The 23952-nt window shown below is 37.5% G+C and overlaps 1 protein-coding gene and 1 long non-coding RNA gene across 3 annotated transcripts in view; both read right to left on the reverse strand.

Moving 5' to 3' along the window:
- Positions 1–5273: 5273 nt before the first annotated feature.
- LOC114662510 (ribose-phosphate pyrophosphokinase 1) overlaps positions 5274–23952 on the reverse strand; it is a 30766-nt gene continuing 12087 nt past the window's right edge. The window contains exons 2-7 of one of the 2 annotated variants that reach the window (XM_028816012.2): positions 12440–12623; positions 11913–12011; positions 11545–11669; positions 10276–10449; positions 7453–7612; positions 5274–6425 (exon numbers count right to left, since the gene is read on the reverse strand). In XM_028816012.2, the coding sequence (XP_028671845.1) occupies positions 6333–6425; positions 7453–7612; positions 10276–10449; positions 11545–11669; positions 11913–12011; positions 12440–12623 (835 nt within the window). In that variant the 3' untranslated portion in view covers positions 5274–6332. Of the gene's footprint in view, positions 6426–7452; positions 7613–10275; positions 10450–11544; positions 11670–11912; positions 12012–12433; positions 12624–23952 lie in introns of both variants that reach the window. The other variant, XM_028816011.2, reaches the window with a different exon arrangement.
- Positions 14177–14864, reverse strand: LOC127529763 (uncharacterized). Its single transcript, XR_007936365.1, has 2 exons — positions 14432–14864; positions 14177–14277 (listed from the first exon to the last, which is right to left on the reverse strand). It is a non-coding gene; the product is annotated as an uncharacterized LOC127529763 (long non-coding RNA).

Genomic DNA, 23952 nt, shown 5'->3' on the forward strand with positions numbered 1-23952 from the left:
TAATATAATCCCCTTGGGATTAATAAAGTATCTATCCATCTATATACTCAGCATCTCTCCTCTGCACATGTCCAAACCAACACAATCTCGCCTCTCCAACTTTGTTTCCCAACTGTCCAACTTGAGCTGACCCTCTAATGCACTTATTTCTGTTCCTGCCCATCCTTGTCACATCCAATGCAAATGTTAGCATCTTTAGCTATGCCACCTCCAGCTCTGTCTCCTGCTTTCTGGTCTCACTACTGTCCTGTAGACCTTCCCTTTCACTCTTGCTGATACCCGTCTGTCACAATTTACTCCTGACACTCTTCTCCACCCATTCCACCCTACCTGCACTCTCTTTTTCACCTCTCTTCCACAATCCCCATTACTCTGTCCTGTTGATCCCAAGTATTTAAACTCATCCACCTTCGCCAACTCTACTCCTTGCATCCTCACCATTCCACTGACCTCCCTCTCATTCACACACACACGTATTCTGTCTTGTTCCTACTGACCTTCATTCCTCTCCTCTGTAGAGCATATCTCCACCTCTCCAGGGTCTCCTCAACCTGCTCCCTATTGCTACACATCACAATGTCACCTGCTCCCTACTATTGCTACAGATCACGATGTCAATGTATTTGCAGCCCTAAATAATAAGCCTTCATAGCACACAATATCAAAATTATAGGCTTAATTAGCCCAAAACGCAAAAGGCAAAGCCAAATACAGGGGGAATATAGGGTATCAAAACAGCAAACACTAAAACGACAGCTGCAGCTCTGCACATTCCCTAGTGTAAGACTAAAGCCAAAGTAAAGCAGAAAAGACCAAAATGACCCAATTTCAACAGTGCAATGAGGTCAATGATCAGAATGCTACGAACAACTTGGGAGTTCCAAATTTTATAACAATTCTGGCCAGTGGAAAGCTAATTGAAGAAGTGTTCAAAAAAAACTTCCAGACAAAAGAAATTTCATGAGACTCTGTACTGACTTAGCATCTTAGCCCAGAAAGTTTTCAGGGTGGACATTCAGAAAAGGATGGATGTGAACTGTAATGCAATTTTAGCCCGAGCTGCAAGCTGCCAAGGGGTTTATCCAATTGGCACAAAATAACGAGCAAGTTGTTGAAAGTCATAATGTCACCACTCAAAAGCAAGGGAGGTACTTTCCAACCTGATTTCAGTTAGTTAAGGCAATATTTTTGACAGAAGAAAAAAAAAAAAAAATGAGAACAGTCCATGAATTCGTCAGAATTGAGCGGACATGCAAGTTAATTCTGTTTTTCATTGTAGCAATCGGGAAGAGATTTTCATGTTTGTGGTTTTGCATGCATGGCTGTGAAATGCTTGTGGATGCCATAACAAATGGGACAGTCAGGCTGAAGTGTGGCAAGAGGGCCACTTGCTCTAAAGAAATGCCATGTTCGGGTCTTCTAAGAAGTAACGCTCAGACACATTGCCCAGAAGCAACACATTCCTGCTAGTATTGCATGTTTCTACTTTAAACATACTTAGCACAGGTAATGCAGTCCATTTAGCATATTGTAAACAGAAATACAGTGAGATATCACACCATAACAGCCTTTTGACAACCTGTATTTTAGTTTTTTTTTTTTAAATACAGCAAAATTCTTTTCTGCACTTACCTTTATTTTTTTATTTAGTATGTATTCACCTAAAATTGGATGCAAGAAAAAAAAATTCTAAACCCTACTAGGAACCCATTCTTTACAGTGTTCCACGACAGAGGTACTGAATTCTCACCTTTTGATCAAGCAGTTATGTGTGAGATGGCACGTTAACACCTAAAAATGTTGTAAAAAACATAGTGTACATCTACCAGACAGGTGAAATGTGAGCTACGAAAATGATTATTCTGAAAAAAAACTAAAATGGTAGCAGCAAGTTAGATCTTGAAGGTTGTACATGTTCCAAACCCACTTGGCTATGGCTACCCACAACAAACATCAAAAAGTTACCTTGTGACCAACAAGATGCATAAGGTGGCCAAAAATGTTCTAGAGAGGTGGTTCAAATATTTCCAACAATGGCATTTAAAGAATGCACACAATAACAGATCAGTGACAGAAGCCAGTCAAGGTTATTTATACCAGTAACACATATTGAAGATGGGGGTCCCTCAGGATTACATGGCAATTATTTAAAAAATCAAGATGGTTCTTGCGAATATTATTAGGTTATCTCATACTTCCTTCACCACAGGTCTCTCTCAAGTCCTGCCTGCCCAGGACAAGCACGAATCATATTGTCAGTGTTTTTCTTTTGCTGTCTTTTCCCCAGCCTTTAGGACCCTGCTCACAACTCCCAACATTAACTGGGAAAACATTTACAAATTCTTTAAAAATATTTTTTTTTTATTGTTAACAGATAATTACATTTCTGGAGTTTTCTGGTGTTACCTAGAATAACTTGGGAATACATTGTAATCAACGGCATTCCTGCTCTAGGATAATAATTCAAAATGTACTCCGAGAGTACTCCTATAGTAGCCTCTCTGAAATAGTACTCGGGCCATTTTCGGTTGCTTGTTTTTTTCTGCAGCTTGAGAAATACTAACATGCAATGTGCCCACAGTGGCATTCACTATTTGTTAACCCCTGACCAGGGGTAGACTCTATGCTTTGGCCTAATCTCTCAGTATTATAGAAAGATATTGTATGGTTAATTGTTGAATTTGAGTATGGCTCCTTTGGGTCAACTATTTCTTCTACAATCTCTAAACATGCAGTGTGTGTGGTTGTTAGCTTTAAAATGGGGCTAGTGAATGTGTCCTTTAATTAATAAACAATGTGCTCACTGTTAATAAGTTGCCCTGTGACCCTCATCAAGCCTAAGCTAATTAAAAGTAATGACTGCTACGAGGGGTGTTCAATAATTTACCTACCTCAGTAGGAAACAAAGGAGTTTAAAAAAAAAAATAGGTTTTATTTTTCAATATAGTTCCCTGATAGCTCCATACACTTGATCCACTTTTCCTGCAGTAGCCCTCTGAGAGAGAAAAAACTTGTTTGACCTTTAAACCAGGATATCACAGCTGCCATGAAGTCTACATCACTTGAAAACCGCTGTTCATGGAGAGATTTCTTCAAAACTCGGAACCGGAAATAATCTGAGGGAGATTCAGGATTATTGTAGGGTGGCTGGCTCAGCTGCTGGAATACACATTCTCAGATGGCAGCCTGTGATTGATGTGACATGTGAACTGGCACGTTGTCATGCAGAAGCAGCACGCCTATTTTGAGTTTTCCTTCTTTTCTCCTTGATTGAGTCCCGCAAAGCGATCATTGTATTGGCGTAACTCTCCCCAGTTATGGTTGTCTTGCATGGCATAAACTCCAGAAGCAAAAGTCCTGCAATATTCCAGTGGACATTTGCCATGACTTTGCCAGCAGATTTTTCTGTCTTGAACTTTTTTTTGGGATGGGGGATGACTTGTGCTTCCACTTCACTGAATCCATTTGGACACTGGATCTCTGTGATAAACCCAAGTTTCATGTCCATTCACTAAATGATGGTGAGGAAAAAAAAGAAAAAAAAAAAAAACACACACACCAGACTTCTTGTTCCAAAATTTTCCTTTGTAGGATGATGGGCAGGGAATAGTAAAAATAGATTACTTTAGTCCCTTTCTGCACATAGAAAAAAAATACATTACTATGAACAATGTCCCTTCCTTGACAATGGTCTGTAAAGTTTTTGTTTTTTTTTGTCAAAATAAATGCAACACCAAACTACAACAGGACTTGCTGTATATTGGGCACATTAGTTTATCTTTCAGCCAAATGTTTACTACAAAGTGACTAGGGTTTCAGAATTCACATGCTAGTACCATGCTTAATAACCCTGTTTCAATATTGGAAGGGAAATGGTGCCCACCAACATACATTACACTACAATGAGGAAGACAAAACATTTCCCTTTAATTCTGAACTTTATTGTGAAACCTCATAAATGATAAATAGCACATTTCGAAAACTGGAATTCCATGGACATAACTAGCAGTATCAAACTTGTTAAGGTACTGTATCTGATTAGAAAATTCATCAGATAAATATTTTACTGTATATCTGTAGATGTTTGAGAGGGGTGGAATATTTACTTTTGAAAAACTGCAACTAAAAGATTTTATCTTTGTAATGCAGCTTGACAAGCTTTTGGTGTTAAATGTGTATTTCTGACAACTGCAAAACAGTGAAAATGTATACTAGTTTAACAAACATTTAGGTACAAAAAGAAGTTTTAACTTTACATCACAAGTAAAAAAAGAATATATATTTTTATTTTTTATTGCCAAATGACAAAGTTTTGCAAATAAAAACTATGTTCAGATGAAAAAATACATTCTTGATGATTCCTGTTAAAAGCAAAAATACAATAGTAACATAAAAGGAGAAAGAGAGGTGTCTGTTGGGAATAGGAAATGAATGTCATATCCGAATTTAATGGCAATCTCTTACTATAGCCACTTGACCTGTGGAATTAAGGCATAAGACTACTGAAAATCCTGATCAAGTTTTCAGCAATGCATTTCGCAATTATACTGTAAAAAGGCAACTATAGATGTTTTTCTTTTAATTTGTAACTAAAGAGTAAAAACATTCAAGACAAATAGTTTTTGCTCAAATCCACATGCTACTTTTGTACAGTGGCATGGTCATCTAGGTAAAACCATCCATCCATCCATTTTCCAACCCGCTGAATCCGAACACAGGGTCACGGGGGTCTGCTGGAGCCAATCCCAGCCAACACAGGGCACAAGGCAGGGAACCAATCCTGGGCAGGGTGCCAACCCACCGCAGGACACACACAAACACACCCACACACCAAGCACACACTAGGGCCAATTTAGAATCGCCAATCCACCTAACCAGCATGTCTTTGGACTGTGGGAGGAAACCGGAGCGCCCGGAGGAAACCCACGCAGACACGGGGAGAACATGCAAACTCCACGCAGGGAGGACCCGGGAAGCGAACCCAGGTCCCCAGATCTCCCAACTGCGAGGCAGCAGCGCTACCCACTGCGCCACCGTGCCGCCCAGGTAAAACCATGTAAACTCAAAAGCATAAAAAAAGTAACAATGCTTGCTGTTTTAGTCACCTTGAGAATGAAAAACTGTAATAAGAATGTAGTACTTTGTTTTATGATCTTAATAAATTTACTTTAAACAAACCCACACAAAAACAAAGGTAACTTATTTTACAGAAACTTCAGAACAAATGCTATTTAACTGGGAATTGGCCTTTATATGTAATGAACAGACATGAACAATGTTGAACAATTTTATTTATGTGAAAAACAGACTTCCATAACATTATCCTACACGCTCTATTATTACAGAACAATATGTAAAAATTAATTCAGCCCTGACTTGATGTCTCTTTAAAATTGACATATGCAAATAAAATGTAATACTCTTGCCAAGAAAAAAATCTTTGGCTTTTAAACATACACAGAAGATTGATGGAGTCACCTATGTTTTTGAAAAGTGCAGAAAATCTGCCAATGATAAACAAGGATGGTTTCAGAATATTTTACTGAACACAGATCTTTCTTGATCAACATTAGCTTAATGCGGACTTTTTTTTTAATATAACAGTTCTCAATAAAGCTTGAGATGTACAATGCCACTTACAATTTGCATGTACTTAAAGCCAAAACAAAAGTAAAGTCAAACATTTGTCAATGGCAAAGTTACTAAAATTTTCTGTAAATTTATAAGTACCAGCACAAAACAAACATGGGGATAAACGCTCCAAGTAATAAGTCTTGATAAGTTCTTCATATATTAAAAAAAAAAAAAAAAAAAAATCACAACACATTTCTTCCTCTTCTTCTCTATTAGAATCCAGAAAAAATTTCTCTCCACTTTAAAGAATGTCCAAGATCCCTGGTACTATAAGGGCAAGATACCAGACAGACAAGCAGCAATATGTATTCTCTGCAAGAGAAGTATTTGTAGCAGCAGCTTTCATTATTTTCATCTTAATGCAGAAGCAGGCCTACTTTTGACAAAAAGGGGACAGATAAAACACAGCAGCACCAGAAGACTGATTGTTGGAACTTCACAATTAGATTAAGAATAATTATTTTCTCTCCCACCCACCATCCCTTCCTAAAATATACAATTAGGAAGTGAATCTTTGACAACCATGTATAGGAGATATGCTGAAGCTCACCCCATGTAAAGTTCAGATTGGGGCACGTGATTTTTTTTTTTTAGCAGTGGCTTTGATGCCAAAGAAGCAACACTGAAGGAAGGAGCCAGGACTATGTCTATATCACTTTTTGGTAAAACTGGCTGAAGCTGCATAAAACTACAGGGCGTTACAATGGGACATGGCTGAACAGATATGAGACAGACTCTCCATTATGTGTTCTGCGAATGGCTTCTGCTAGAATCATGGAGATATCAATCACCTGAAAAAGAAATACAGAAAACAAATAATTGTACCCTACTAATTAAACTTTAATTGGCTTGTTTTCAATCATATAAGATTAAAAAAAAAAAAAAAAAAAAAAAAAAAGTTCACAAATACAAAGCATATTATTTTTTTTATGTCAAACAGTGCAGTTACATTTCCTGGGAAAAAAAACAAATCTTAAGGTGGAAAAGACAAAGGCAACACTAACAAATCCATCTACACAGAAGCAAGGGGTGAAACAAAAAGCCACAAAACAAAGATAGCACTGCTAAACAAGAAAAACACTTTACTTAAAATCAAAAAAAAATTCAAGTAAATTAATTACTGTTGAAAAATGTGTTCCTGAAGATTACACCGGACAACTTTTCTAGCTGGTGATGTAAACTCCCTTTTAGATCAAGGATAAATGTGTCCAACTTTGAAAAGCAGCTCTTTTAACTGGAGATTTCCACATGAAATTAAGTGAGCTGTAGCAGAACAAATCACTATAAACTCAAAATGTACTATACTGTCTTTCCTGGAAAAGGGTGCAAGAAATGTAACTAGTGGGTTATAATCTTTTTTTTTTTTTTCTGAAAACTGTTTTGAAACAAAGACTAAAGTTTCTGGACAATTTAAACTTTACTTAGGGAATACTGGTACTAGACTGCAGCACTATGAACACACCCATTAGGACATTTTTTTCTGAAATATAATCTATTCTATTTTAATCTCTTCATTTGTTAACTTGGAGATGAATGATATTGCAGAAAAATGAATACACTCAAATCATTCATAAAATTGCACATGGCAAAGTAAAACTGCAAAGTGACATATTTCCCTTAAGTAAAACAGGGATGCCGAATTATTTTGTTTTTGTTAAACTAAGAAAAAAATCAATTTTATTATCATTACAATAATTTGAGTATTGGAGCAATCAAATTAAACTCACTCCTGGTAAATTATAAAGGACTTTGAAAAACTTTATTAAATTGAAATGACAGGACTTCACCAATTTGATTAAACGGCTGATTTCGCTTTACCTGTATTTTTGGACAGTGCTTCATCTTGTCTTCTTGAGGAATAGTATTGGTTACAACCACCGCTTCAAAGCAAGCATTGTTGATGCGCGAAATGGCTGGACCAGAAAATATACCATGCGTTAAAATTGCATATACTTTGGTAGCTCCTGCTGACAGCAACCTATAAAAGAAATAATGTTAAAGTAAATAAAACTACATTACAGAGCTGAAATTGTGCTTTGTACAATGGCCATCATTAGTTTTGAAAGGAAAAAAAAAACAAAACAAAGAAACAATGTTTTGACAAAGAAATTTTAACTTGTGCTTTTATCCTCACAGTGTTTCCCTGGTTATAAAGTGATAGGTAATGAAAATAAATCAATTTATCTCTAGTCTTCACACTTTTACTTGGTATTTAAAAGAAAATTATCAGTTTCTTCTGGCTGGTTATACAACTCTATTTTCTTAAGACAGGTTACTACATAATGTATGCTGAGGAATACTTTCCTCTTTTTTTTTTTTGGAGAACATACAAGTTGGTCAAAATGTATAGGAGGTGCAAACAGAGAGCAGGCTATCAGCTACATTAACTTCAATGAAGGACCTCAAAGGCGCACCGGTCGTCCTTATTTTTTGAAGCTGCTAGTGTGCATTACAATACTGCTGTGATATCAGCTCTATCTAAAATTATTATAAGCTGGCAGAGGTAAAAGGAAGCTTAAGTTAAAAGCATTGATAATAAATGAATAGTATTAAAAAGCCTTAACAGAACTTGATAAAAATGAATTATAAAAATGCAGCCTGGAATATCTGAATAAACAAGTTTCAACTAATATCCACCTGGTAATAAATAGCTATAGGAGTCCGTGTTCCAGGGGGAGGGTCCACCATAAGGATGTTCTGACTGCGTGCCCAGGACATCAAGGGGACCTTTTTATCAATACGAAACTTGAAGTGGCAGAGTACCTACGGGACTAGAGGTCTGAAACATCTGGTAGTTCACCAGGTTTTGAGAGTCTGTAGTTTGGCTGCCCAAGATTAAAAACTGGTAAACCTGGGCATCTGGACTACCAACTTAATGTTTTAAAGGTTAATTACGCAACTTTGGACAGATGCAATATTAAAACAGGTATGGTCTTAATGTCAATATTTTGACGACAAAAGCATACTTCATGCTAAGGTTTCCACTTTTGTTTTGTTTCAGTATATGTGCAATGTGGCAAGCTTTTAAAATAACGTCCGTCTCACACGTGCACTTGGGAGGCAGGCTAAGGGCTTAACAGAGGGCAGGGACTGACTGTGTACTAACCTTATTTCTTTCTCTTCTACAGATCTCCTGAACAGAAGCCCATCTAAAACTTAATCAGGTCCTGCATTTTCTTCCTGACCACGCCTTCCCCTGACCTCACTTCCAGCCTCAACCTTCATGGACCCGCCTTTTCCTCCCCCACAACTATAAAAGTCAAGCACTTTCCCTTCCTTGTTTGCCCCTATTTGGACACTGACCCAGACTCTACTCTGGTGCTAAACCATTTTCTTTTGTGGAATTGTTCATAATATACGGGGTGGACCCCCAACTCTTCTTCTGCTTCCTGTCTCTTGTTTTACGCGTCATTATATAGACATCACAACTTTCCTCCTGGACTTGTTATGAAAGACGCAAAGGAATGTCAAAAAAAAAAAAAAAAAAATACTACTAACGCTGGTATTGTAAAAAATTCACAACAAACATAAAAAAGTGTTAAGTTCTCCACCCCTGAAATGTTGGAGATCAATATATAAATTGAAAAGAAAGTTCATCAGGAGACAAACAAGGAAGAAAGAAAGGAACAAATTCAGTTTAACTATAAAAGGTAGAATTTTTATAAATAACTAATTGCTTTGTTTTTAAAATATGTTATATTAAAATACGTTTTAAATTAATGTATATATAGAGTTGAAAATTATGAACAAAAACCTAAATTAAATAGGTTTTATATTCTTTAGTTTCCACATAAGTAAATCAGAGGTTCAGCCCTTGCACGAGAGTAAAACTTGGAGCGATGCTGGTCTCAGTTATGGGCAGCCTGCCCTTGTTATGGATTCCAGAGGTAATTATTGGGTGCTATACAAGTAAAACATGGTTTGAAATCTTTGAAATATTCTTCTGGCTTTTCTATGAATAACTAGTACATCAATTTAAAATAAATAAATAAAATAAAAAACAAAAAGGTTTAGGTGCCTATAAGAGACACTTTCACAATAAAACACCTAGTTTGTAGCAGCATTGGAATATTTCAGATTTAAAACACATAGTTTGAATATATAAAAATTGGTTATAGGATCTGCAAACATATATATTCCCAAAAAGTGAATGTCCCTAAATCATCTGGATGCAGTTCTCATGATAAATTATTAAACCTTCATATAGAAACAAATTGTGCTGGAGACTGTGGTTCTCAAAAAGATAAATTTACATGCATTTCAGCCATAATGTCAATTTAAAAAAAAAATGCAAATAAGATTTTTTGCTCCCAGTGTGTCACTTCATCTTAGCAGCAATTTACATATCAGTATGTACCTACCTGTGGAACCAAATGTTTGCTATACAGACAAAACACATGCAACAGAATCTCAATTGCAGCTGTAAATATGATTAGTGCACTGTCAGTAGAGTTGTTCAAGTACAAGTGAAATGCATTTTATTTTTCCAGTAGATCTGGAGAGCACCATAATTGTGCTTAAAGTATTGATGATAAATCAGAAAGGAAAAATGTCTTGTTAAAGGCATTTTTTAACACAAAGACAATGACAAGCTTTCAATGTACTTTTCTACAAGTACTAGGTGAAAACCAAGAAACTTACTTGTCAGCAGCATGACAGATTGTACCGCATGTATCAGCCATGTCATCAACTAGAATTGCAACACGGTCCTTCACATCACCAACTAAAACCATTCTATCAACTTCATTAGCTTTCTTTCTTTCTTTATGTATTAAAGCAAAATCAACATTCAAGCGATCAGCAATAGATGTAACCCTGCAAGACAAAATGAATTGAGACAGTTTTCAGTAAAGTACCCACTAATAATTGTACAATTTAAATGTAGTGTTCTAGAATAAGGCAAACCATAAACAATACTCCCTTGGATTAATTTATTAAATTATTTATTTTTAATCATTCCCACAACATTTTAATAAAACTTGCTATACAATGGACACTATTTCCTCAGGTTTTCTATTCCCTCCAACCAAGCTTTAACATGAACCCTCTTTTCTACATACATCAAGCATAACCTTTCCTTATCCCATATTAGTATTGTTCTTGAATGGATTCTGGGGTGTTGAGGTGGGATTGTTTTTTGGAATGTTCTTCATACTTTGACATAAACATTCCTCCAGCCTCCTGTCCCTAGGTGGCTACTTTCTTTGCTAAATGTTTGATTACAGAGGGATAACAATTTTGCTCTTTATGGCAACATAAATAAATGAAGCAGTATTTTTTTAATGGTTACAAATGGATTATTTAAGAAAATGCTGCAAGTCTCACAATGCCTCAGGTTTATTCCAGATGTCTTCTGCAGTCTCCCTCCCCATGAACTGTTTTATATTTTGACATGTACTTCTGAAGAGAACAGACCTACATGACAACTGAATTTACAGCTAAATAAATACAGTAAATTCCATCATAGTGGAGATCAAGTGGGATAACTTACAACAGTAATTTTTATGGGATGTATAAACTTAAAAGCCAACTTTCAAATTTTTAAGCATTCTTTGTCACTTTAACATGGCGGTTAACAATGAGTAAATACACGTAAACAAAGACTAACCCAATATAGCTTTCTTAGAATTGATGCAATAAACACCTCACCTCACAAATCCATTAAAAAATTGTTAACTTTCGAGAAGCATAGTAGTTAACCCAAGTATTAAAGCCAAGCCAAAGTTGGCCTTGACTGTGTAAATGATTTGGAACCAGGTTCAAGTTCCTAGAGAAGCCACAAAAGTATAAATTAATGCAAGTGAAAGTTCAAACATGTACTACTATAAAACTCCTCAGATTGTCAAATACCATAATTTGAAATGTACTAAAGAGAATGATTGCGCATGTAATGAATGCCACAATATCCACCTTTTTGCACCACCTGCATCAGGAGACACAATGGTACAGTTCTTCCATTCAGGAATATTTTCTCTAATCCACTTGAGTACAGCTGGTTCTGCATAAAGGTTATCAACAGGTATATCAAAAAAACCCTAAGGATACAGGAAGAAAAAAAAAAAAGTGAACACATATTAAATTCAGTAAAACTATTGTCAAATGGCTCCTGGAATCCTACTAGTGATGTGATCAGCTCAGAAAGTATTCTGGAGTCAAAGTTTTGCATTAATAATTAAAAAATAAAAATGTACGGAAGTCACTTAAAGCCTAGATACAATTCACTGTATCAGAATGCAGTTAATTATGCAAACCCAAACTACACAAAATGTATTTCTTACTTGTATTTGAGAAGCATGCAAGTCCATGGTAATGATGTGATCAGCTCCAGATACAGATAACATATTTGCAACAAGCTTGGCAGAGATAGGGGCTCGGCTCTGAAATCAAAAGTGTATACATTAATACCAGCTAAACTTATAGAAGACTGTTTTTTCCAAAATGTTAATAAATCTAGGACCCTCCTAATCAGTAGTGGGAACTGTTGGGTGACTTACAAATATCTTATTATGTGCCCATCAGATCCAAATCAGTGAAAACTGCTTTGCAATCAAATGAGGTGCATTATAAAAATAAGCTCTCTGTTAACAAGGATTAAAAAGACATTTTCAAGAAATTTTGAAAAATCAGAATAGTAAATAAAGGAGAGACATTTTAATGTTCTCAACTAAGTTTAATACTATATGTAGAATGTTTACTATTTGCACACACAGCACAAAGTGTACACATTTATTTCAAAACTGAATTCAAGAAATTTTACAGAAAAATCAATATTTTATTTAATAATGGACAACACCCTCACCCCCACCTTGTCCTTCTTATCTTGTCGAGCATATGGAAAACAAGGGATGACAGCAGTTACACGGGAAGCAGATGCAATTTTACAAGCGTTGATCATAATCAAAAGCTCCATCAAGTTATCGTTGATCTCACCACAACCACTCTGAACAATATAGACATCTTCCCCACGCACACTTTCTCCGATTTCAACACTGGGGGGAGAAAACACAAAAAAATTAACACAATGCATTTAAAATGTATTTCTACTACATAACATACTCTAACTTACTTTGCTACATTTCAGGGTCAGAGTTAATTGCGAGTACATAAATACAACATAAATACAATAGCAATACCATGCATTTAAAATTGCGGGATGATGGAACATCTGCCAGAAGCACCTGGCTAAACAGAGAATTCAAACCTGGACTGGAAGTCAGTCACTTGGAGGACACTTTCACATAAACACTTCCACATTTAGGCTGCTAATGATTAGCAAAACTTGTAATATAACCATCAAGCACTGACCCAGTTTTGTACAAAGGAGGTACAATAACACAGTAGATAGTATCTCACAAATGCTGGGAGCAGAGTTCAAACAGAACATCAGCTATACTGTGGAAATGGAAGGTTGTTAAAGATTTTCTCCATGGGCCTCATGTATAAACGGTGCGTACGCACAGAAATGTTGCGCAAGAACGTTTCCACGATCAAATCGCGATGTATAAAACCTAAACTTGGCATAAAGCCATGCACATTTCCATGGTGCCTCATACCCTGTCGTATGCAAGTTCTCCGCTCGGTTTTGCAGACTGGCGGCACCCAGCGTCAAAGCAGTGCTACTGTTCCTGTGTGGTTTATCATTCTTTTTCAGATCCATGTCCCTGACGCGGCTTTATAAATACACTGAAATTAACCGCATATTGTTTATTAGTTTAATGCATCTGATTGTAATCAACCAGTAACAACATAATGGTCCACACAATGGTCAAACTATTCCAAATACCATAACTGCTTTAACGTTGTTACTCTCACTGCACCTTCTTCTTTCAGCTGCTCCCGTTAGGGGTTGCCACAGCAGATCATCTTTTTCCATATTACTCTCACTGCACCACTCGGAGCAGCTGATCGGAAAGAGAATTATCGGTATACAGCATCAAGCACACGCTGCCTCAGCCATGCTTCCTATTTGAACTGCTTCTCACACGGCAAACGCTTCAAACCTTTCCTGTACGGACCTCACGGTTCAGAAAGAGTTTCATCCCAAGAGCTCTAAACGCACTCAATCAGTCCATCAACTGCTCCTTGTAGAACTGTTTGGACTTATAAGTACAATCACCTCACTGTAGACTTGCACTACAGTTATAATATTGCACAACCTGAGCCACTTTATAAAGCGCATATTTACATATGATGACGATATCATTTTAAGATGAAATGCAGCAAAATATGTTTATTATACAGATAAAAGCACTGTATGCTTCACTGGGACAGGTGTGAAAGATAGAATAATTAAACATGTACTACGAAGATATTTCAATGTTCCTTAAAAGTTTTGAAGAATCGGCGTTATAAGCTTACAGATGGCTTAACGTCTATTACAGAGCTGATTGTGTGGCGATCGGTTACTTGGAGAAAGAAAAGGAAGGACAGGAATTGGAGGTTAGTATGTTTGAAAGAGACAGTACTGCAGGGGCAGCCTTAGGCATGTGCAAACTGTGCAAATGCACAGGGCCGCCAAATCCCAGGGGCCGACACGCCAATATATATTGAATATAAAACAGAAAGAGAAAATAATGACACAGCTAAAAACGCAGCGGCAAATTTCGGCAAAAGTTAAACGCTTGTGTCATGAGCACAAGGCGGCTATGCAGTGTCCGCAACGGACGTGGCCATCCACTGTGCATAAGATGCCATATTGACATTGGCGGGCAAAGGGGCCACCATGAGCCTAGAGCCGCCCCTGAATACTGCTGCAATAAATGATTTCATCGAAGGTCGCGCACAATCACTGCGCCACTCTGTTCCCATGTTTAATAATGTGCTTTAGCTCCTATCATCATGAAAATGATATCACGTATACATCTCAGTATTTTAGTTATTCAGAGAGCTGTAATATCACAAATGTAATGGATTCTGTGTCCTGTCGGATGAAGAGAAAGCCGGTTTAAGAAGCACGTAGTGATTCAGATACAGAGCACATAGAAGAACACATACAAAACAAAGCATTTAATGTGCTACTTTAATTACGATGTGATTTGAGAAACTGGTTAATTAAACGATTTTAAGATGAAGTTTATGATGTTCTACTTTAATGACAAAATAAACTAAGTAGTTAAAGTGGAAATTTCGAGATTGAAGTTGAAATTTCATGCTTTTTTCCCCACTGTGTGCCTTTTTTTCCTCTGTATCCTAATAAGCTTTCATATGACACTCAGACGGTGGGCTACGTCTCGCCTTTTCAGGGAGACTTTGATGTCTGACAACGTCTTTTTTAATTCGGGCACTGTACGACTTTGTGAACTTAAACTTTCAAATTTCTCCGACACGCTGTTAGTCGATTAGCTTCCTTTTGTTGTTTATATCACTGTTTAAACCAACAAATAGTATGTTTTTCCTTACCTCCACTTGGTATTCGCTCAAATTCTTCCATTTTCCCCTCTTGCTTTTCCCATTGTCTTTTCATAGAACACTGAGCTTAAGGGCTATTTATATTGCTTTGCATATTCAAAGAGGTGTAATTCTGGGAGGAGCTGGGGAGGGACAGCAGTGACGTGCATGAGCGTTACTTTTCACACTGATCGGGATTTATGTAGAATGTGGAAGTTTGCGTACGCACAGATTCCTGCATCTGGATTTTTCTGTGCGTAAGCACATTTCGGCTTTGTGAATTCGTCATGTTATAGTGTGAATTCTACACATGGCGTTATGCATGAGGCCCCAGGCCTTTTGACCTTTCACACTAGTGTATAAAAGCTAAAAACAAAGAGGATCAATGCAGACTAATTAGTACGTGTGGATGTAGCACTATAAAATGTGAAAAATAAAAAAACAAATCACACGTGCTTAATGATCAAAAAAGTCAAGCAGTGATCGACTCAAGTTCTTCACATGAAGAACTTTATTTCAAGCAGTATATCAGATCCGTCTATGAAAAAATTATTTTTAATAAAAAGTTAAAGCTATTATAAGTGTAAACAGGCAACTTTCTGACTGAGTTTGCCATTATACATAACTGTGACTTGGGTTTAATTTTAAGTATACATTTACCCAATCCATTTTCAAAAGGAGACTTAATATATAATTTATTAATCAACCTTCCTTAATTGAGTATTAAAATAAAAACAAAAATCGGGAGTGGTCTCCTCCAGACTTTCTCATATACTCAGATATGGGAATGAATATTTGAGGAGTCAACCGCAAGACAATGATTATATTTTTATGTACATTAAAGAACCATCAACAACAAATCTAATCATATTAATAATATACAGTGATCCCCCACAATATTGTGGTTCAGCTATCACGCCCCCGCTACATCGCAGATTTTTTATTATTATTATTATTACTAGGGGGCTCTGCCCCCTGGTCACTTCGCTCGTCCACCCCGGGTTTGGTTTACCGGATAAAAAACTTAAAAGAGATTGTTATTTTCATGGGAATTTTTACATATGCATTATTTTCACTTTTACTTTAAAACTTTTGTAAAAACAATATTTGTCCTTTATTACCTGCCCCGGGCATGGTTAAATCTCTTTCTCGCAGGACTTAGAACGCTGCTCGCGTTGTGAAGGGTGGGGGGGGTCTGAACGCACGCTAAAGAGATGCGATCGGTTCAGCTGGTGTCTTGCTGCTGGCCAGCTGTGTGTTGTGCTTGTTGCGGTTTACGTCAATCACTTAAAAGCCTGTACAGCAGCTGTCCTTTTGCCACTTCGCGTCTCTGCTGCTAGCATCCTGAAGGAGGTTGGGGAGGGGAGGGTGTGAGGGCTGAACGCATGCTAAGGGGAAGTGCTCAGATCATCTGCTGGCTTGCTGCAGCTGCTGCCGGCAAACTGCGTGTTCTGCTTGTCGTTATTTTAAGAGCTGGGAGCACCTGAAGTTGTGTCTGCCAAAAGCATTCCAACAACTGCTAGATTAGATGTCAGTGAACTTGTTTTAAATTGTAAGTAAGGCGTGACATGCAAAAGTCAGTGTCTCACAGGTTTTGCTTCCTAAGGTTGTAATGTCTAGTCTTGCGTGTCGTCAAAGTGTCTCTCTGAGATGATCTGGTCTTGATCACTTTGCTCAACTCCCCTGGAGGCGCGCTACGCTCCTGTCACTTTGCATCTCTCCCGCTCGTGTTGTGAAGGGAAGGTGCTGAACACACGCTAAGCAGAAGTGGATGGATCAGCTACTGGCTTTGTACTGCTTCTTCCAAGATGCCTGCTCTGCTTGTCGCTCAGCACGTCGATCACTTAAAAGCCTGTACAGCAACTGTCCTTCTGTCTCACTGCCTTGTCTTGCATGACGTTAAAATGTCTCTCGCGGAATGTCAAATTGATGCTTGATCTTCTCAGAAGATGTTTGTAATAAAAAAAGTTTTCTCTGTAACAGGAGAAGGGATGAAATAAAGGAGTAAGGGGGGGGGGGGGGGGGGGGGGGGTAGGTCGCTTCAGTGCAAAACCAGCTACAAAGATTGGAATGTTTGGAATGATAGCGAAAGAATGTGCAAAAACTTGTTTCTCATAAAGAGTTTCAGAATGTTATGGGAATACAGTCAAGGCTATGTACTTGTTTTTCACTTCGAGGGGCTTCATTACAAGCAACGCTTGTTATTGTGTGTCTTCTGATACTAGGCACAATCTCAGTGAGGGCCAAGTAGAAGAAAAACAATACTGCGTCCCGTGGAAGGGTGTGTGCTGAAACTGATCACTTCTGTATACACTGCTTACACGTAAGCCATTTTGGGTAAGGACACTCAATTAGTATATAAGGGAAGGTTCCGCCCTCAGTTTCTTCGGAAGCTCAACCGTGGGGAACGTGCACACCGCCCGGTATTGGACCAGGCTCACGAGTTGATCCTCTGACGAGACTGACACGCGGGCTCCCTCAGTCTACTGGTCTAGGATGATGGCTCTGGGTCTTTTGATATTACTGTAAGTATAGTATAATTCATATATCTGATATTACTGTAAGTCAATAGTATAATTCATTATATATATATATATATATATATATATATATATATATATATATATATATATATATATAATACTGTAAGTCAATAGTACAATTCCTATATCTGCATGTATATTGCTATTATATTGTATGTAACTGATATTATATTTGAACAAGTAAACAATTGAAGTATTGGACCTTTCCTCTCTGATTCTTGCCTGCTTATTTTCTGTTAAAACCTTTGAACCATTTTCCCAAAACTAAAACAATGTTTCCCTGTCAAGATTTTTTTTTTTTTTTTTTTTTTTTTTTTTTTACAATAGAGAGCTGTTACTCATATCCTTAGTCCAACATCCACATATCATATGTGTTTACAAACTGTGTTTTAATAAGTTTACATGTGTTTAAAACGTGTGGGAGGGGTATTTTAAGGCTTAAACTATTAAAAAAAAAAAATGTTTATTTATATGGTCTTTCTATATTGTGGATTTTCACCTATTGCTGATGGGTCTGGAACTTAACTTCCACGATAGGCGGGGGATCACTGTATTGAACAATTATTAAAAAAGTTGAATAAATCTGACTCTGCAGCTGTATGAATAAAAGGTAAAGTACCATTTACAGTTAACGGAAGTAGCCCAAAAGTTGATACAAATCTACAATTTGTACCTAATACTTGCATGCAAAATTTGGTTGACCTAACTGAAAGTGTATTCAAGTTATTCTGTTTACATTCACACAGTCACACAGACAGAATTCCAAAAAATGGTATTTTCGTACCCAGAGAGGTCTAAAACATCGAGATTCATCAAAATCTCAACATCAAATCTTTGGACGATTACAAAACTTCCCTATACTTCGTATGTGAGAAAGTAAAAGTGACCTCCTCTTTTTTATACAATAAAAGTATCTTCTATTTTATTTAATATTGGTACATCAGCACGTATCACTGTCATCTCTAAGCACTTTGTGCCTGTTATGATATTCAAGTGGCGCGTTCTGTTAAGATTTTACAGGTTCTCCCAGAATTCACAGTCACAATGTCACGTATTGTTAACCTTAATTTCGTTATTAAAAATAACCACCACACACACACAAACAAAATAAATGGACATGTTTCTTGAGAAAGCAGTTTTAACTCAGAACTGAATGGAGGAAAGACCATTTACTTGCTTCACTGAACAGAATAATAGGTTACAGTCATGCTAATGCAATTACAAACTTCCCAATAACCAATTAGTATTTAAACACGACTAATTAAGGATGCGCTCAGGACATTTACCACTAGTACACAGAACGGACTGCTAATGAAAATGGGGATTTGCAGTAATATGTGAATAATAAATTTGAAATCAGTAACAGCCATTAGTAACCTTCATAATATCCTTATGATGGATTCCAAAATTTTTAATGGTGGTAGTTATATACGCTACACCCATACACAGTATATTGTCACACATGTGCGCTTGGGAGGCAGTCTAAGGGCTTAACAGAGAGTAAGACGTGAAGTCGGGGGTTGATGAAGTACAACAATATCTCTTCACTCTCTTCTACTAATCACCAGAACAGAAGCACACCTAAACTACGACCAGTTCCTGCATCCCCTTCCTAACAACACCCTCCTACTGACCTCACTTCTCATCAGCCTCCTTATGGAACCACCTCTTCCTTTCCTCCACCTATAAAAGTCAACCTCCTCACCTTACCAATCGGTCCCGTCTTGCATTCCAACCCAGAAACTGCTCTGGTGTGATTTTGACTCCGAAGTGTTTGTGTTACAATATATGGGGTGGATTCCCAAATCTTTCCTGGTTTATTTTCTCAAATTGTCAGTAACCCCACTTACTCTCATCGTGTAGTTTGGCAATAGTTCTTTTAGTATCGTGAAGGTGGTTAACTTGAGAAATACATGCTAGTGACTAGTGTTGGGGCCAAAGTTTGAACCATGGTATCACTTCAGGAAGAACTGATAATTTGTCTGCTAAATGCACTTGTCAGTTACCACTATTATTACTTGCAAGATTGCCTAAGTAAAATAACTTTTCAGTACACAGGCTAGTTAAATACAATAGACTAGTCTGTTAAGTGCTCTTACTAGCTTCACTTTGGGCATTGCTGCATTATCAATTTTTGCCAGCTATTTATGCTAAGGCCAGCAAGTTGTAACTCTTTGACTGTCATCTAACAGATCTGAGAGAAAACTACTTAGCCATGGCTGTCAGAATTAAGCAGCAATAACATCTTCTTAAAACGTACATCAGCTTTACAGTATTTTTTAGCATTTTCTTCAATCATTTTAAGGTGTAAATAACTCCTATTCCATAAGTGATCAGGCTGATTCAGTAAGATACAGTGGAATCTTGGTTCACGAACGTCTTGGTACACGTACAACTCGGTTTACGACCAAAAAGTTTGCCAAACTTTTGCCTAGGTTCACGACCACACACTAGGTATACGAACAAGCCAGTTTCCCTTTCGGTTTGTGCACGCCGATGATTTCTGCACGTGTTGCATTGTTCTTGGTCAGATGTGCGTGCTTTTGCTGTGAAGTCTTTGTGCTCTATTTCATTTCCCTTCTAGTTCGTACGCGCCGATTACTGTATTTAAGCACGTGTTCAGCCTCTCCCTGTTCATTGTTCTCAGTCAGACGTGCGTGCTTTGCCTGTGAACTCTTTGTGCTCTACAGTATTTCGTGTGCTTTTGCAGTTAACCATGGCTTCTAAGCAAGTGAAGAGTGGTGAGAAGAAAGTGTTGCAATGTTACTTTTCTCTTTTTTCAAATGTTCATTTTTTCCCTGTTCTTGAAACTCATTTAAAAAGAGTGTTTGTTACCGCTAAAGTGCAGAAATCAGTTATTCTACAGATTATCTAGGTAATGTGCAGATTAACTAGGGTGATCCGTTAAAGTGCTGAAAATTGTTTCATTTTTCAAATTACCTAGATAATCTGCACATTACCTACTAGGCACTCGTTAAAGTGAAAATAAGATCTTTGCTGGAACAGCAGCAACGTTTCTGTACGCTTAAATTAACATAATGTTATTTATTTTTCGATATGTAAAGAATCAAGTTAATACAAACAATCAACAAATTAGTTGATAGAATCAATCAATCAATTAAAAAACTATAATACAAAGAATCAAATGGTTTAAAATATTATTACAATTAAGGAAATGAATTTGCAAAACATATGATAAAATTATGCTTACTTATTAGTGCAATCAAAAGATTGGTGACACTTTGAATTACATAGCAATTGTTTTTTGCGACAAGCACACATATTTGTATTACATTTAGATTTGCAGTCACATTTTCTGAAACCCTGCCCAGTACCAAGGGCTTGTTTTATTGCTGTTTGACGTAAAGATATTTCTACAGTAGGGACATCTTCTTTCGTTAAAAATCTGTCTTTGCAAACACTGAATTCAGATTTTGCATACAATTGTTTTAAAATACCCGTTTTAGTACCAAGTTTATAAAAGCCATCCTCTGTTTTACTAAGAACCACAGCTAAAATCGAGCAGGAATCAGTTTTTGCTCTGTCTACTTCGGGTACTTTAATTCTCACAGTGACACCTTCATCGACATTTGGGTGCTTTGCATTAGAAACTGCTAACATTTTCTTTGCTTGCTTTTCTAAACCTTTCTTGGCTTCATCACGCTGTATTTTCTGATCCACATTTTTTTTTCAGATGTTGCACAATACATTCTTACCATACCCTTCCTCTTTAGGATCTATTTCACCACAAATTACGTGAACAAACATATCACACGATTTACCCTTGTGAGCACCTGATGCTGCTTTTGAGCAAACAATACAGACCATGTCTTGTATAGTCCTCTTTACAGGCTCTGTACGAAACTGTGATGGCGATTCTGCTGAAGTTGAGGGTAACTCAGTGATGACTTCTTCAACATGCAGAGGTGATTCCTTGGAGGTGCAGGGCAACTGAATATTCTTCATAACTGTATTCTCAATCAATATACTCTCGATAAATTCTTGTATTTCTATAGGTGATTCTGTAGAAGCAGGGGATAACGGATTGTCCTCTTGAGTAAGATTTGACTGTGATCCCATAATCACAGTCTCTTGTGAATCTTCTAATTTTTCAAGGTCTTCTTCAGTATTTATTGAATGTAATACACTTTGTGGTATAATAGAAGAAGATAATCCCACTTTTGCGGGACAACCGAACATGGCTTCGTATGGACTTCTTTTAATTGCAGAATGATAGCCACAATTCTTCATGAATTGTACAAATCGTACACCCTCACTCCACTTGTTAGTTTGGTTATCAGCCATCCAAGTAGTGAGCATGTTTTCAATGTCTTGATTCGCTCGTTCTACACTTCCTTGACTTTGGCTGTGTCTAGGTTTGCCATTAACCATTTTGATTTCTGGCCACAACTGTGTTACACATTCTAAGATTTTATTACAAAATTCACGACCGTTATCAGAATGCAAAATACTTGGAGCACCAAAAAGGAGAAAAATATCAAGCAAGTTATAGGCTACTTCATCCGCCCGTTTTGATGTGAGTGGCTTCAATACAACAAATTTTGTTAAGTAGTTTTGGTATACGAGAAGAAACTTAAACTTTCCATCTGGTTGAGATTGGTAATCGATTAGATCCACCTGGCATCTGCTATTGAAATGCGATGAAATACTCAGCTTTACAACAATCCCTTTTTTCGCACTTTTTTGTTTTTGTTGTCAAGGTTCGCATAAATCCAAAAACATTTTTATTTGGGCTTGGGTTATGTTTTTATAAAGTGTATTTAACTGCTTGATCATTCTGTCTCTTCCACCGTGGCCAATTGACAAATGAGTAGAATACAGTATATCAAACAATTCTTCAGCATGGACAAACTTTTTCACACTTTCTCGCGCATCTGACAACGGCTCAATGAGTTTTTCACAGCCTTGTACAGTCAACACATAATACCTTTGAATTATTCGATAATCTCGAGATGATTCTTTCTTCTTGGAAACTTTTATTCGCTTTACATCTTCAATTATGGAATCATACTTTCGTTTTGTCATTAAAACACTATTATATTTTGAATCTTCGCTAAAGAGGTTTGCGAAGAATCTTTTCTTCATTTTACTCACCAATTCGGTGCTTGCTTGCATACTAGGGAGTTAAATTTATCTGCTTTAAAAAAAATCACGACACAAATTCACGCGCTAACAGGCAGAAACGAATTTGAACACAGAATTAGCTATGCTACGCATTGGCAGCCGACACAAATTATGAGAAATAAAAACAACTGGCGACGACAAGACACTGGCGAAACCAAACTAAAAGTGGAGGGAGAGTGGGAAGGAGTAGGGCAAGGAAATGAGAGAAACAAACTTTTGAACTTTAACGATACGGAAGCCGTTAATGTGCACATTACCTAGGTCAAATGCGGAAAACTCTTGATTCCGCACGTTAACGGAGCAAATCAGTTACAGTATTTTGCGCACTATAAGGCGCACTTAAAAGCCTTTAATTTTCTCAAAAATCCACGGTGCGCCTTTAAATTCGGTGCGCCTTATGTGTGCACTGAGTTCCAAAATCTGTAAAAATGTTGTTGTGCATTTTAGTAAGTGCTGTGCTTGATTGACTGTCGGACCATTTCCTGCCGACATAGGGACGTAGTAATACGTACACTATGAACGCTGGCAGCGATAAACCAATTGCAGAACATTACGTAAAGCCACGTACACTTACCTCCGCCACGCCTACGGCAGGTAGGTATATTGTACTACTGGTGCACTGCGAAACCACATTTGTTTGGCTAAGGACCCTGAAAATGGCATCAGAGAAGAGACATGCTTACGATGCACAATTCAAACTACAGGCTATCAGTTACGCGGTTGTAAATGGGAATAGAGCAGCAGCGAGAGAATTTAAAATCAATGAATCTATGGTTCGGAAGTGGAGGAAGCAGGAGAATGAATTGCGCCAAGTTAAAAAGACAAAAAAGAGTTTCCGCGGGAACAAGGCGAGGTGGCCAGAGTTGGAAGACCAACTTGAACAATGGATTCTTGAACAAAGAGCAGCCGGGAGAAGCGTCTCTACAGTCACCATTCGACTGAAGGCAATAACGATAGCACAAGACATGAAGCTCGAGCACTTTCAAGGAGGTCCGTCTTGGTGCTTTCGTTTTATGAAAAGGCGCCATCTCGCCATCCGCGCACGAACTACCATGGCGCAGCAACTGCCAGCGGATTACAAAGAAAAGCTGACCATCTTCCGCACCTACTGCAGCAACAAGATTACCGACAAAAAAATCCAGCCCAACCACATCACCAACATGGACGAGGTCCCTCTCACTTTTGACATCCCCGTGAACCATACTGTGAAGAAAAAGGGGACCAGCACGGTATCCATATGCAC

Source organism: Erpetoichthys calabaricus, chromosome 12 (assembly GCF_900747795.2).
Source record: "Erpetoichthys calabaricus chromosome 12, fErpCal1.3, whole genome shotgun sequence".
In the NCBI taxonomy this organism is placed as follows: Eukaryota; Metazoa; Chordata; class Cladistia; order Polypteriformes; family Polypteridae; genus Erpetoichthys; species Erpetoichthys calabaricus.